At 44.6% G+C, this 16,441-nt stretch overlaps 2 protein-coding genes across 2 annotated transcripts in view; both read left to right on the top strand.

The window, feature by feature from the left end:
• Positions 1-8,267, top strand: part of LOC121579086 (cyclic nucleotide-gated cation channel beta-1-like) — a 98,838-nt gene extending 90,571 nt beyond the window's left edge. The window contains exons 28-40 of the mRNA XM_041893367.2: positions 3,074-3,282; positions 3,510-3,560; positions 3,677-3,763; positions 4,091-4,155; positions 4,378-4,500; positions 4,694-4,835; positions 5,012-5,171; positions 5,332-5,429; positions 5,618-5,701; positions 5,869-5,987; positions 6,221-6,367; positions 7,217-7,400; positions 7,570-8,267. Coding sequence (XP_041749301.1) covers positions 3,074-3,282; positions 3,510-3,560; positions 3,677-3,763; positions 4,091-4,155; positions 4,378-4,500; positions 4,694-4,835; positions 5,012-5,171; positions 5,332-5,429; positions 5,618-5,701; positions 5,869-5,987; positions 6,221-6,367; positions 7,217-7,400; positions 7,570-7,779 — 1,679 coding nt within the window. The 3' untranslated portion in view covers positions 7,780-8,267. The remainder of the gene's footprint in view (positions 1-3,073; positions 3,283-3,509; positions 3,561-3,676; positions 3,764-4,090; positions 4,156-4,377; positions 4,501-4,693; positions 4,836-5,011; positions 5,172-5,331; positions 5,430-5,617; positions 5,702-5,868; positions 5,988-6,220; positions 6,368-7,216; positions 7,401-7,569) is intronic.
• Positions 8,268-10,651: 2,384 nt separating this feature from the next.
• LOC121579087 (kinesin-like protein KIFC3) overlaps positions 10,652-16,441 on the top strand; it is a 68,670-nt gene continuing 62,880 nt past the window's right edge. The window contains exon 1 of the mRNA XM_041893378.2: positions 10,652-11,303. The gene's annotated coding sequence lies outside the window, so the exon portion shown is untranslated. The remainder of the gene's footprint in view (positions 11,304-16,441) is intronic.

Here is a 16,441-nt window from a genome sequence, read left to right as displayed (position 1 = left end):
GCTCGGCTCGGAGGTGCCGGAGGGCGGAATGGACGGACCCCCCTCGGGGACGTCCACGGGTGGCCAGCAGGGTGTCCAGACGGATGGACATATCGACCAACTGGTCGAAGGTGAGATGGGTATCCCTGCAGGCCAACTCACGTTGAACGTCCTCCCGTAGGCTACATCGAAAATGGTCGATGAGGGCCCGTTCATTCCACCCTGCGTCCGCCGCTAGAGTCCGGAACTCTAGAGCAAACGCCTGTGCGCTCCTCCTCCCCTGTCTCAGGTGGACTAGACGCTCCCCCGCCGCTTTTCCCTCAGGTGGATGGTCGAACACGGCCTTGAAGCGGCGGGAGAACTCGGCGTAGGAGATGGTGTTGGCGTCCATCTTCCTCCACTCGGCGTTAGCCCACTCCAACACCTTGCCCGTGAGACAGGAGATGAGGGCGGAAACGCTCTCGTGTCCCGAGGGCACCGGGTGTACAGTGGCCAGGTAGAGCTCCACCTGCAGGAGGAACCCCTGACACCCGGCAGCTGTTCCGTCATACGCCCTCGGGAGCGAGAGCCGAATCCCACTGGGTTCCGGACCTGGGACTGGTGGACCGGCCGATGGGGTTGGCAGGGTAGGTGGAGGTGTGGGTACCCCGCTGGCCTCCCATCGGTGCAGGGTGTTGATGACCTCCTGTAGAGCGGTCCCCAGTTGTCGTATCTGGTCATCTTGGCCGCGAACATGCTCCTCGAGCGACTCAGGCGTAACTGCAGATCCTGCTGATTCCATTTTGGTGTGTGATTCTGTCAAGGGGTGCTGAAGGTGGGTGTGGTGCATGAATCAAGCGCAGGATGCAGAAGCTCAGTCCAAAAGACTTTAGTGCAATATTCACGTAGAAAATAAGCACAATAAGCCCGAAGGCGAAATAACGGCGCACACAGGCGTCAAACAAACGGCGCACTAACATGTGCGAAAAACCTCTCCAAAACACTGGAGGGAAGTACGTAGCTCCAACACGAAACAGAAGAGCAATCATACACAAAGACAAACACACACAACGAGAACTAAATAGGACACTAACGAGGACTAACAAGACACAGGTGTACAACATCAAGACAAAACCAAATGAACATGAAACATAGATCGGTGGCAGCTAGTACTCCGGGGACGACGACCGCCGAAGCCTGCCCGAACCAGGAGGAGGAGCAGCCTCGGCCGAAACCGTGACAGTGACAACAGTTGGTGCGATTATTCGCAAATGGAAGAAACACAAAATAACTGTCAATCTCCCTCGGCCTGGGGCTCCATGCAAGATCTCACCTCGTGGAGTTGCAATGATCATGAGAACTGTGAGGAATCAGCCCAGAACTACAAGGGAGGATCTTGTCAATGATCTCAAGGCAGCTGGGACCATAGTCACAAAGAAAACAATTGGTAACACACTACGCCGTGAAGGACTGAAATCCTGCTGTGCCCGCAAGTTCCCCCTGCTCAAGAAAGCACAAATACATGCCCGTCTGAAGTTTGCCAATGAACATCTGAATGATTCAGAGGAAAACTGGGTGAAAGTGTTGTGGTCAGATGAGACCAAAATGGAGCTCTTTGGCATCAACTCAACTCGCTGTGTTTGGAGGAGGAGGAATGCTGCCTATGACCCCAAGAACACCATCCCCACCGTCAAACATGGAGGTGGAAACATTATGCTTTGGGGGTGTTTTTCTGCTAAGGGGACAGGACAACTTCACCGCATCAAAGGGACGATGGACAGGGCCATGTATCATCAAATATTGGGTGAGAACCTCCTTCCCTCAGCCAGGGCATTGAAAATGGGTCATGGATGGGTATTCCTGCATGACAATGACCCAAAACACACGGCCAAGGAGTGGCTCAAGAAGAAGCACATTAAGGTCCTGGAGTGGCCTAGCCAGTCTCCAGACCTTAATCCCATAGAAAATCTGTGGAGGGAGTTGAAGGTTCGAGTTGCCAAACGTCAGCCTCAAAACCATAATGACTTGGAGAAGATCTGCAAAGAGGAGTGGGACAAAATCCCTCCTGAGATGTGTGCAAACCTGGTGGCCAACTACAAGAAACGTCTGACCTCTGTGATTGCCAACAAGGGTTTTGCCACCAAGTACTAAGTCATGTTTTGCAGAGGGGTCAAATACTTATTTCCCTCATTAAAATGCAAATCAATTTATAACATTTTTGACATGCGTTTTTCTGGATTTTTTTGTTGTTATTCTGTCTCTCACTGTTCAAATAAACCTACCATTAAAATAATAGACTGCCCACTGACAAAGAAATGATCAAATGTACAAAATCAGCAGGGGATCAAATACTTTTTTCCCTCACTGTATATGACCAATATTCCACGGCTAAGGGCTGTTCTTATGCACGATGCAACGCGGCTTCCTGGACTCACCCCTTAGCTGTGGTATATTGGCCATATTCCACAAACCCCTGAGGTGCCTTATTGCTATTATAAACTAGTTATCAACATAATTATGCAGAAGACAAGTAATTTTGGGTCATACCCGTGGTATATTTAAGCGATAAGGCCCTAGGGGGTGTGGTATATGGCCAATGTACCATGCTTATGGGCTGTTCTTAGGCACGACGTAACACGGATTGCCTGCATACAGCCCTTAGCCGTGGTATATATACTACAAACCCCAAAGTGCCTTTTTGCTATTATAAACATAATTAGAACAGTAAACAAGTAATTTTGTGTCATACCCGTGGTATCCTGTCTGATGTACCACAGCTTTCAGCGAATCAGTATCCAGGACACAAACTATGTAATAGTGGATAATATCCCTCACCAATTTTACTACCATATACCCCTGTACTATTATACATTCCTATACAACACAATATAATACTTTTCTGACATGACCAACAGGTGGACGAGTGCGCCTCTTACAGGCCCATCTCACTTCTGAATCTTGACAGTAGAATATGAACTATCTTTACCAACCTGACCTTCGGCCCTGATACTAATGTAATGAAATCATAATATACCTTTTAGCCCCCACTGAGTTTTTATATTCACGTTGTAGTTGACTCTGCTCTGCTCTGTTTGTGCCTCTTGTCTCCCTATAGACCTGGTCTACGTGGTTTGGCTGTTTTTTGTGATGATGGCTTGGAACTGGAACGTGTGGCTGATCCCGGTGCGCTGGGCCTTCCCCTACCAGACTGCAGACAACATCTACTGGTGGCTGTTAATGGACTACACCTGTGACCTTATTTACATCACTGACATCATGGTCTTTCAGCCCCGCCTGGAGTTTGTACGCGGAGGAGATATTGTGGTAAGGGGATCTGGATACTCACATATACTGTAGGCAATCACATACGTACATGCGTATACAGAGAGGCACATATACACAAACAGGCCCTCTATGGCAAGTAGTACTAGAAAATGTATGCCAACACAGACAATCATACACACAGTCAGACACTTCTAAAACACAAACATGTATATATTTATAGATACAAGGAACAAACTTATGTTTTAATTTCTTATATTTTCTTGCAGTGTGACAAAAAGGACATGAGAGACAACTACATGACAACAGAAAGATTCAAGGTGAGGCAGAAGCTACACTGTTTCTCCTTGTTGACTAGGCTAGTAGATAAGTAACTCTATATTTCTATGATGGATGTGAGGAGTGTTGGTTTGTAAAGGAATTATTTGTCTTTCAGATGGATTGTATCAGTATGCTCCCCATGGAGATATTTTACTACTTTACTGGAGTTAACTCCCTCCTCAGATTCCCCCGCCTACTGAAGGTACACACACGCACACACACACACACACACACACACACACACACACACACACACACACATACACACACACACACACACACACACACACACACACACACACACACACACACACACACACACGTACATTCTTTGTAGTGCTTAGATCTTAGTGTAGCTCAGTTGGTAGAGCATGGTGTTTGCAACGCCAGGGTTGTGGGTTCGATTCTCACAGGGGGACAGTATGAAAAATTTATGCACTCACTAACTGTAAGTCGCTCTGGATAAGAGCGTCTGCTAAATGATTAAAATGTAAAGTAGTGATTTATTATTGATGTCTCTCTGTTTCAGTACATGGCTTTCTTTGAGTTCAACGACCGTTTGGAAGCAGTAATGAAGAAAGCCTACATCTACAGGTACCAAAGAGGGACACATAGAACACACTCTGACCACCAACCACACATACATACTCTACGCAGGACATTCGCTCAGCACAAAACACTCAGCAGAGAAAATGCTGCACGAACACACTCAAAACACAATACACATATTTAGCCAGCAGAGGGTGCTGTAGCCCTTACTGAGCTCTAGTAACTTTTTCTCATTCCCCCTCCTCTCTCTCGCTCCCTCCCTCTCAGAGTGATCCTGACCACTTCATACCTGTTGTATTCTCTCCACATCAACGCCTGTCTGTTCTATTGGGGTTCTGACTATGAGGGGCTGGGGTCCACTAAGTGGGTCTATGACGGCAGAGGGAACAGGTGAGGAGAATACCACGAAACAGTCACAAAACAGTCAAAAACCTCATACCAACCACATTACCACAAAACATCCAGCTTTTTCCAAGTCCTCTTCTGCTGTCACCTTTAAAAATGTGTAATTATCCCAGACGTTTGTGCGTGTGTGTATTTGTCTGACATCTGTGTGTATACCTCTGTCTGTCTGTGTGCCCAGTTATATCCGGTGTTACTACTTTGCTGTAAAGACCCTGATCACCATCGGTGGTCTACCGGACCCCACCACCGTGTTTGAGATCACATTCCAGCTAGTCAACTACTTTGTTGGTGTCTTTGCTTTCTCCATCATGATTGGTCAGGTAGGTGTAGCAAAAACAATTCATGTTCATTAAGGCATGCTATAGCAAAACATTTTCCAACAGAAAATGAAAACAAGCGTTTCTTGATGGCTCAGATAGTATGTTCTTGTTTCTGAGCATTTTCTTCCGTTCCATGTCTACTGAACATAAGGCTTGTTGTTCTGCTGTTGTTCCAGATGAGAGATGTAGTGGGGGCTGCCACAGCGGGACAGAACTACTACCGGGCCTGCATGGATAACACCATCAAGTACATGACCTCCTACCACATCCCCAAAGAGGTCCAGAACCGAGTCAAGACCTGGTACGACTACACCTGGCAGATACAGGGCATGCTGGGTGAGGAACGTTGGCTGAACATTGTGAGAGTGCTGCATCTGGAAACGTTTCTGTTATGGGCCTATCTGCTTGCTCACAATCCCCTCATCTCTCTCATTCTCTCTGTCCATCTGTCTCCCTCCTTACCTTTAACCCTCCCTCTGTCTCTCTCTCTCTACAGATGAGCAGGAGCTGTTAATCCAGCTGCCAGATAAGATGAGGATGGACATGGCTGTGGATGTTAACTACTCCATTGTCAGTAAAGTGGCCCTGTTCCAGGTAAGGGGAGGGAAAGAGTCTCAGACATCGCAGCCCTCGTCTTGGTCAAATCTTCAATAATACATACTATACTCTCTCTCTCTCTCGTTCTCTTTATTTCTCCAATTGTACTAAACTCCCTCTTTCATGTCTCTCCATTCCCTGCCTCTATATCTGCCCCCCTCTCTCTCTCTCTCTCTCTGTTCCAGGGCTGTGACAGACAGATGATCTTTGACATGTTGATGAGGCTCAAGTCTGTGGTCTACCTGCCTGGGGACTTTGTCTGTAAAAAGGTAGGCCAATAGAGTGATGCCCTCACACTCCCATCACAGCTTTATCCCAAGCTTAGCCTAAATGACTTGCACATGGTCCATTCTCTCTTTGTAAACCATACCTCTAATTGTACCTGTGTGTGTTTGCTATGATCTGCTATAATGTGCTGTGTGTCCCGTGTGGGAAGGGTGAGATCGGCAGGGAGATGTATATCATCAAGCAGGGGGAGGTTCAGGTGGTGGGAGGACCTGATTTGAAGACAGTGTTTGTGACAATCAGGGCCGGCTCTGTGTTTGGAGAAATCAGGTGAGAGCCCCCCTTAATCCCTGGTCCAAATGTTTTCCTCATATACAGTGTCATGTATTGGAATATCTAAGGGCTGTACATTGTACACAATTCCAATTAACCTGTTTCAGCACTCATGCATGCAACAATGCACATGCTATGTCTCTAGCTTGCCTCTAGCATGTCTCTAAACATGAAGCATGTGTTTGGTGTTTGTTTGGCGTGTAACCCATCTATGTCCTCCGATTGGACAGCTTGCTGGCAGGGGGCGGGGGGAACAGACGCACGGCCAACGTGATGGCTCACGGATTCGCTAACCTCTTCATCCTGGATAAGAGGGACCTCTCAGACATCCTGGTGCATTACCCCGAGTCCCAGAAACTCCTCCGCAAGAAGGCCAAGTGAGGGGGTGACCTCTCAAATCCAACTTTCCTACCCTTTCCACTCCCCTATCCCTCTCTTCTTACCCAGGACACAGCCAAAAGGCCAGAGGGGGAAGGTCAAATGGAAGGGCTGGGACGTGGGATATGAGTCTTGGAGAAGGGAAGGGTGGAGGGGATGGATAAACTACACACAGCCAACACACATCCCACTACATATTGTACATAGAGCTTTTTATCATACCCACCGATCTTGTGATCGCTCACATGATGCGAGGCAAAAGGTGCTCTCTCTTTCTCCCTCTTTACCATAGCCTCTATCTCTCCTCTTCATCCATCTGTCACTCTCTTCCTCTGTCTGTTCATCCGTTCTGTATCTCTATCTCTTTCCCTCTCTACTGTAATTCTCTCTCTCTTTGATAATGGTTAAGAGGAGTTTGAGCTCCTGATTAAGTATTATTGGTTTACGTGAGAGGCAGGCAAAAGTTAGGAGGGAACCAGGTCTGGATAAACAGACAGTCTCATGACCTGCTCTAACTCATCCGTGGCATCAATTTACCTCATGAGTGAGGACAGGGAGGTGCAGTGTGTGTGTGTGTGTGTCTGTGTCTGTGTCTGTGTCTGTGTCTGTGTCTGTGTGTGCGTGCACGTGCGCGTATACTGTATATACAGTATATATATATATATATATATATATATACAGTGTATTAGTTTGCGTGTGTATACTACATGTGTGCATGCCTAAATGTTTCAAGCCCACAAAATGCATCAATGTACACAGTGTGTATGCACAGTGAGACCATATCTAAAAGGTTTACTTCAGTCTGACTGACCTGACCACAACTTTTCCCTACCTCCCTCCCTTTCTAGGAAAATGCTGACAAAGGATAAGAAGCCAGAGGAAAAGGCAGAGGTGAAGGAGACTGCCGAGGTGATCCCAGACAGGCCAGAGACCCCCAAGCTGTTCAAAGCAGCCCTGGTGGTCACAGAGCAGGCAGGCATTAAGGGCACCTTCGCCAAGCTGAAAGAGGGCTACAAAACTGGCGAGACTGAGGTAAACAGTACACGCATGCATTTACATGCACACACCTAGTGCCATACACACAACACACCTACCTCTTACGCTCTCTTTTTGGGGGTGGATTAAAATGGTTCTGAAATCAATCTTTGTTCTTTGAAAAAAACTCTCTCTCACCCCCAACCCCCTCTCCCACCTCCCCCAGTCCTCTGGACTCCCCATACCTCCTCCCTCCCCGATGGTGCACCGTCGCTCCCCCATCCCCCCTACACATCCCCGCATCGAGGATGACGAAGATGCGGTTTCCGAGACGACCGACAGCATGACATGCCGTCACAAAGGTGAGGAGCTCCTGTCCGTCGAGCAGAAGCCTGGAGATCAAGAGGAAGAAGAGGAGGAGATGGAGAAGAAGTAGAAGGACACAGATAAGGAAATAGACAGAAAGAGAAGGGGAAGAAGTATTGTGATCCCCCACTACCCTTCTATGCTCTTCTGTGTGTATATTGACATTGAGATTACGGACCGAAATGGTTAAAAAAAAACATTCTCTCTCTATTGCCACGTTCACTTCATATCAGAAACTCTGGACCTCCAAGTCAAAATGAACGTCAGTTATTTGCGTAGAGCTTCCTATTGGTTGATTCTGATACTTCCCAAGTGGGAAACTCGGGTATCATCTTTCTATAACGAGTAAGCAAATGTCTGAGTTTCCGGCATGACGTGAACACGGCATATGTCCCCCTGGGGAAAGTTCCCTTTACAGAGTTATCCTTTCATATTCTGGGATATTCTGTGTGCCCCTTCTTTACCTTCACTCCCTCGTGGTCTCACTGATGTTGTGTTTGTTTTAGTACCTTAAAGCAGCAATCAGCAGTTGAAACAATAACAAAGCTTACTTCCCGCCGCTGTTTCGGTAAAAAGCTGAGGGATGTAACCACTGTCAAATTCATAGACAGAGCTATCGATGCAAGGACTGACCATCCATGATATCAAAATGTAGTGTTATGCATGTTTTGAGGCTATATAGTGTTTGTTTACATTTACTTTGTTTACAAACATTGAAGTAAAGCTTATATTTTGGGATCTGAAATGGTACGACTGTTGAGACATTTATAAGTTATATTCTTCAAGAATCAATGGGTACATATCATTAATTTATATGTCCAAAAATGTATGTAGCAACTGCAGATTGCCCCTTTAATCCTTATTGAGGCTTCATAATCCTATAGAGCCTTTATGGTTATAAAACTCCAATACCCAGGGGGCTTAGCTCCAGGTCTGCTACTGCTTCCTGCTTCTATGTACTGCCACTCTCCCCAAGGATCTGTGACAGAGGCACTATGGCCTTAACCAAACCTAGAGGTTGCTGGTTTCTATATTTCTTTAGCCATTCCTTTTTAACAGAGACGCCATTTTCTTTTGTAGTCTGTGCCACAAGAGTGAACACTAGTCTTTGACTCAAAGTATGCTTAGCATTTAATCATTGGGAAAACATTTGTGTTTCTCGTAACTTTTTTTTTCCTTATCTGAACTCTGAGATTAAGTGGTCCTGTGTTGGTTTCCATGGTGCCGTGATGCGTCACACTAGTCGATATCTGATTGGCTGATTCAGGGTCGTTGCCATGTGTCCTCCTGTCTGACACAATAGGAGCACAAATGGGTTTCAATGATTTTACTGAGTTACTGAGTTTCGAGGTCAGAGAGAGTGTGTGTGTGTGTGTGTGTGTGTGTGTGTGTGTGTGTGTGTGTGTGTGTGTGTGTGTGTGTGTGTGTGTGTGAGATGTGGAAATGAGTGTGTATGAGCAGGAAGAGGTGCAGAAAGCCAGAGGAAGTGTTCATTGTGTCAGTCTCAACCAAACGGGAATAGGCAGAATAAAAAGGTGGGAATAAAACAATGCTGAGCAAGCCTCAGAACTAACCTCTGTCCAACGCTGTGCTACATCTTAGGGTGTGATGAAGTGTGTGTGTGTGTGCATACTTGTGGTAAGAGTCTCATTTTAACTTAAGTTAAAGTTAACTTTCCAACCATAGTGGGTTCTTTTTACACACCATAGCATAGCATACTTCAACCATAAAAAGATGCCTAGGTGCTATTAGAAGACTTAGGGCTAGATTCAATCAGTATCGCAGAAGTAGGATATCGCGGAAGATCTGAGGTATAGCTTGATTTAAATTTCAAGGCAATGTTCCCGCATTCGCGGATACTACATTCACGGTAAACGCTGCATGTCGGCTCAATCGAAAATTAACTTTACATTTTAACGCAGATCTTCCTAGATACTGCCACGATACGGATTGAATCCTGCCCTTAAATTAAGTTAGCTCAAGGATTATGCCCATCTTCCATGTTTTTATGAGACTGTTTTTAACATGGATATGTATCAGTCGACTTGATGTGCTTTTGGTGTCATTTTCAACTGAGAAAGTATCAGACACACTGAACCATTTTGGAAATGAAAGCTTGTGAATCCAAAAGTCAAGCATTTATATATATATTTTTTGTTTAGTGTTTAAAAGAGTATCTTTGGAACCAACAGCTGAATACAACTGGCTATATGTAAGCTCTCTTGTTGGATTCAGTTAGATTTTTGACAATGAAGAAGAGGAATGTTTAATATATTATAATTTGCCTAGCATTGTAATAGGTATGAGGGTGAATGCATTATATGTAAGCAGCTTGTAAATAATAAAAATATTGCACATAGTGAAGATTGTGTAAAGTGTGTTAGAGAGAGAGAGAGAGAGAGAGAGAGAGAGAGAGAGAGAGAGAGAGAGAGAGAGAGAGACTACCTTTCATTCTATGTCTGCAAGTCGTTTTAGGTCAGAGCTGTGGTAAACTAAAGGCAACAAAGTGATGCTTTGATATACATATTTAATGCTCTCATGATTTGCATTAAGACCACTGGTTTAAGTGTTTCAGGGCATAGTGATGACTGTTTTGGTTTAGTTTTGAGCTTTTGACTGGCCTGATAAACGGGACATTAGCATGAGTAAAGCACAGATCAGTAAAAATAATAATGCATTAATTGCGCTGTAGTTTACACTGCGGGGAAAATATATTCTGTGCACAAATATCCCTTGCCGAGTACCCAACAACCGGATGTTCCGGTTTTCAGGGAAAATGGAAAGAGAGCCTTTGACACGACTTCCGCCTTTGGACATTAACAAGGCGATACTCCATCTTAACTCCGCCTCCACATTTACTGGATTGGTTGAACAGTGCAGAAGATAACAGTTTGCCCCCCCTTTTTTCCCCGTTAAGACCAGTATGTAGGGGATCTAGTTTTAGGCGTTTCTTTTACGCCTGCTATGTTAGGTTAGTTCGCATATACTGTAACTGCATTTCGCTTCTTCATGTATTTTCTTGGATAAACGAGTATAACGGTTTTAAGATATTTACTCAAAACAGTTGAGCGAGAGATTGGTCAGTTGTCAAGCAACAATACAAAGAGAGAAACATCTGTCAAAAGTCTCGCTCTTTTGGTGCTTTCAAGACAACTGGGAACTCGAAAATAACCTAGATCAAATCGACTTCGGTCATTGGGAAAGTCGAAGCTCTCGAAAGATGCCCAAGTTTCCGACTTCAAAACGATTTTTCCCAGTCTGATCTCGTTTTTTCCTGAGTACATTGTTGTTTTGAACGCACTGAAGTCAGAGACTCCCAGTTCCCAGTTGTTATGAATGCAGCAATATGTCTAGCCCACGTCACAGTCAGCTGGTGAATTCCACTCCAAATCTCGAGGAGACTTGACTTTCCAACGCGGCAAAAAAAAAAAAACGTATCTCCACGGAAATATTTGCTCCACTGAATTCTGGATAGGCTAGTTCACGGGTTGGACTGTGCAACCGGTTTTTGATTCAGACGCTTGATTTATTTTGTTAATTCGGGAAATGTACGGATAAACTAACAAGGAGAGGTTTCGCGTGTTGGACCGAGAGGTAAGAGTTGCTAACGTTGCACTTGCACTATTTTTCTTTAGCATATTGTTTGCTTTCCATTTCATAGTAAACATTTGCACACACTTTTGCGTTTACAAAGTAAGTTGTAGTTGCCTTGTTGGTTTGTATTAACAATATTGTCAAACCGCGAGTTGCACACTGATTTGGCAGCGTGGTGATGCGGCTCAATTAGTGAAATTGACTATCGATATTAGGCTACTTTGCGAGGCGTCCAAGGCTAGAGCCCAAAGCCACATTATCAAATTGCTTTGCTTTGTTTCTGATGCTCTTACAGAAAATGGCAACCGAGCACATCCAATTCACTGAAAACAACTGTGTTCACACCATTCCAGCTGTTTCCACTCGTGTAAAAAAAAAAAAAAACTCCCTCTTCTGTCCCCCAAAAAATGTTCTCAGCGTTTTTATTTCATTGCTGACCTGTGTGATGGTGAAAGGGTGTGTGTGTGCGCCTGCCAGAGAGAGGCAGGCTGGCTAGAGTAGACAACACAATATATTTCACCTTGGCTTGGGTACATTTTAAAAGCAGCGTGTCAGTTTCAATTTCATGCTTTGGTTTACATTTTTGTACACAAGCATCCTGAACAGGAGCCCTTGGAGAGAGGGGGAACACATGGAGGCAGTTATGTGAGGTGGTTGATCTCAGGGTGTGTCTAGTCGGCTTTACAGACCGTGCCAAAGAACGGATGTATGATCTAAAAGTAGAATAGTTGATTTATGAGTTATCCTACTTTTTTTTATTCTGTTGACAAGACCGACAAGTGTCAAGGAAATTGTTTCAGGGACAGTGGTCTTGATTTTGACATTGGAGCACATTTTCTAACCATGGGTAATAGAGAGCATGTTGTTCATTGTTACAAGTCCTGCTTCAGGAATAGCTGTACATGTGGGTAACATCCCTCCCCTCTTACTGTTAGAAAATTAATAGCCTAGTCAATGTGGGGGTGACTTATTTTGACAGGACCACTGTTTTTAAAAGCCCTCCCAGTTGTTACTGCACCAGAGGGGGCTGTGTTTGTATAAGATCTACTGCTAGAGCACACACGGAGTACACAGAGTACAGGGACATTCCAGTTTGTTCTGCATGTTCCCTACAGTACCTCTCCTCGCATCATCACTGGTGTGGCATTCCAGAGGCAGGAGTCACGAGCAGAACACACTGACCCTACCCCTCTCTGTTAGACCTGCATTAGACCGCTTTAACTCAATTTCATTTTGTTGGGAGGGAAGAAACAGGTTGGGGCATGTCTGCTAGGTCTCTGTATCTGTTCGGACTGTTATTGTGGGAACTGCTTAGACAGTTCCTATGTTGGACTTCTGCCCCCCCCCAAGATCATCTTCAAGGTATAGTTGGACAAGACACCAGTGTGGGCTGGGAGGGTGTAGTGACAGAGAGCACTCCTCACACACACAGTCAGTATGTGTGGTTTCCGAAGGATGGGCTGGTTGAGTCACAGGCTGTAAAGAGAATAAGAGACTACTGGTGGAAAATTACATGTCATGCAGAGTGATTATGTAGCTCCAAGTGTGTGTGTGTGCAGCTACTAGCTACACATCAGACAATGTATTCCGTAAATATTTGCCAAAGACAATGTATGGGGAAATCTGTTTCTAAACGTGCTGTGTCTGTTTGCACAAACGTGCGTGAGCTCACGCATGGGGATAATGTTTGTTTGGATCAAATAAGTCCTGGATGATTTGACTTGTTTGACTGCAGTAGTGGAGATGATGAGGTTAGGGAGTGGGCCGTGTGAACCACTTTTTCCCTTTCATCATATAAAGGATGGCATGTTGTGACTTCTCCATGCATTCAGGCATTATGTAACAGCTCTGATTGGAAGCAGATTATTGTAGAACGTGTACAAAACTAAATAGCCAGTAGGTGGTGGTGTTTGCTGCAGTGTCTGTCACACAGATGGCCCTCTGGACCTCATCGAAGACTGAATGCGGCCCCTGTGTCAAAATTAATTTGACACTCCTGATCTAGGGAGTCGGACAACTTCATCCTACCGTCTTGCTCCCACACAAAGACCACACTCTCTCTGTAACATGGTCTCATGGTCATTTCAACACAACTTTTTTCAATCTGATTAGATTCTGAACAAGAGAAGATGTGGAAACGACAGCAGAGCCTTAGTTCAGCTGTAGCTAATCTGGCCCAATTAAACTGTGTGTGAAAGAGGGGTAGATGTTATATTAGGAAATGATCATGCCATGTTGCCCACAGCGGATTACTGCCTACCTTCATTTGCATGTTAATGGCTAAAAGATGCATTAAGAAAATGACTAGACTATTTTAAGTGTGAGCGTGGGTTAGAACATTACACTATATGAGGTGTTGGGTTAAAAATGATCTCTCTCTCTCTTATATATATATATATATATATATATATATATATATATATATACATACACACATACACACATACACACACACACACACGCAGTTTGGACACACCTACTCATTCAAGGGTTTTTCTTAATTTTTACTATTTTCTACATTGTAGAATAAAACTATGAAATTACACAAAGAATCATGTAGTAACCAAAAGTGTTAAACAAATCAAAATATATTTGAGATTCTTCAAAGTAGCCACCCTTTGCCTTGCACACGCTTAGCATTCTCTCAACCAGCTTCATGAGGTAGTCACCTGGAATGCATTTAAATTAACAGGTGTGCCTTGTTAAAAGTTAATTTGTGGAATTTCTTTCCTTAATGCGTTTGAGCCAATCAGTTGTGTTGTGACAAGGTAGGGGTGGTATACAGAAGATAGCCCTATTTGGTAAAAGACCAAGTCCATATTATGGCAAGAACAGCTCAAATAAGCAAAGAGAAACGACAGTCCATCATTACTTTAAGACATGAAGGTCAGTCAATCCGTAAAATTCCAAGAACTTTGAAAGTTTTTTCAAGTGCAGTCGCAAAAACCATCAAGCGCTATGATGAAACTGGCTCTCATGAGGACCGCCACAGGAAAGGAAGACCCAGAGTTACCTCTGCTGCAGAGGATAAGTTCATTAGAGTTAACTGCACATCAGATTGCAGCCCAAATAAATGCTTCACAGAGTTCAAGTAACAGACATCTCAACATCAACTGTTCAGAGGAGACTGCGTGAATCAGCCCTTCATGGTCGATTTGCTGCAAAGAAACCACTACTAAAGGACACCAATAAGAAGAAGAGACTTCATTGGGCCAAGAAACACGAGTAATGGACATTAGACCGGTGGAAATCTGTCCTTTGGTCTGGAGTCTAAATTGGAGATTTTTGGCGCCAACTGCCGTGTCTTTGTGAGACGCAGAGTAGGTGAACGGATGATCTCCGCTTGTGTGGTTCCCACCGTGAAGCATGGTGGTGCTTTGCTGGTGAAACTGTCAGGGATTTATTTAGAATTCAAGGCACACTTAACCAGCATGGCTACCACAGCATTCTGCAGTGATACGCCATCCCATCTGGTTTGAGCTTAGTGGGACTATAATTTGTTTTTCAACAGGACAATGACCCAAAACACACCTTCAGGCTGTGTAAGGGCTATTTGACCAAGAAGGAGAGTGATGGAGTGCTACATCAGATGACCTGGCCTCCACAATCACCCGACCTCAACCAAATTGAGATGGTTTGGGATGAGTTGGACTGCAGAGTGAAGGAAAAGCAGCCAACAAGTGCTCAGTATATGTGGGAACTCCTTCAAGACTGTTCGAAAGCATTCCTCATGATGCTGGTTGAGAGAGTGCCAAGAATCTAAAATAATCTAAAATATATTTTGATTTGTTTTAACACTTTTTTGGGGGGTTACTACATGATTCCATATGTGTTATTTCATAGTTTTGATGTCTTCACTATTATTCAACAATGTAGAAAATAGTAAAAATAAAGAAAAACCTTTGACTGGTACTGTATATAGATACAGTGCCTTCGGAAAGTATTCAGATCCCTTGACTTTTACCACATTTTGTTACGTTACAGCCTTATTCTAAAATTGATTAAATAAATACATTTTTGCAAATGTATTAAAAATTAAAAACATACCTTATTTACATAAGTATTCAGACCCTTTGTTATGAGTCTTGAAATTGAGCTCAGGTACATCCTGTTTCCATTGATCATCCTTGATGTTTCTACAAGTTGGAGTCCAGCTGTGGTAAATTCAATTGATTGGACATGATTTCTAAAGGCACACACCAGTCTATATAAGGTCCCACAGTTGACAATGAATGTCAGAGCAAAAACCAAGCCTTGAGGTTGAAGGAATTGTTCCGTAGAGCTCCGAGACAGGATTGTGTCGAGGCACAGATCTGGGGAAGGGTACCAAAAAATGTCTGCAGCATTGAAGGTCCCCAAGAACACAGTGGCCTCCATCATTCTTAAATGGAAGAAGTTTGGAACCACCAAGACTCTTCCTAGAGCTGGCCAAACTGAGCAATCTGGGGAGAAGGGCCTTGTTCAGGGAGGTGACCAAGAACCCTATGGTCACTCTGACAGAGCTCCAGAGTTCCTCTGTGGAGATGGGAGAACCTTCCAGAAGGACAACCATCTCTGCAGCACGCCACCAATCAGGCCTTTATGGTAGTGGCCAGACGGAAGCCACTCCTCAGTAAAAGGCACATGACAAGCATCACGTCTGGAGGAAACCTGGCACCATCCCTATGGTGAAGCATGATGGTGGCAGCATCATACTGTGGTGATGTTTTTCAGTGGCAGGAACTGGGAGACTTGTCCGGATCAAGGGAAAGATTAAAGGACCAAAGTACAGAGAGATCCTTGATGAAAACCTGCTCCAGAGAGCTCAGGACCTCCGACTGGGGCGAAGATTCCCCTTCCAACAGGACAACAACCCTAAGCACACAGCCAAGACAATGCAGGAGTGGCTTCGGGACAAGTTTCTGAATGTCCTTGAGTGGCCCAGCCAGAGCCCGGACTTGAACCCGATCGAACATCTCTGGAGAGACCTGAAAATAGCTGTGCAGCGATGCTCCCCGTCCAACCTGACAGAGCTTGAGAGGATCTGCAGAGAAGAATGGGAGAAACTCCCCAAAATGTAATCCATTTTAGAATAAGGCTGTAACGTAACAAAATGTGGAAAAAGTCAAGGGGTCTGAATACTCTCCAAATGCTCTTTT

This window comes from Coregonus clupeaformis, unplaced genomic scaffold (assembly GCF_020615455.1).
Source record: "Coregonus clupeaformis isolate EN_2021a unplaced genomic scaffold, ASM2061545v1 scaf0091, whole genome shotgun sequence".
Classification (NCBI taxonomy): domain Eukaryota; kingdom Metazoa; phylum Chordata; class Actinopteri; order Salmoniformes; family Salmonidae; genus Coregonus; species Coregonus clupeaformis.
The sequence above is the reverse complement of the archived record's forward strand: the minus strand, read 5'-3'. Positions and strand labels throughout refer to the sequence as shown.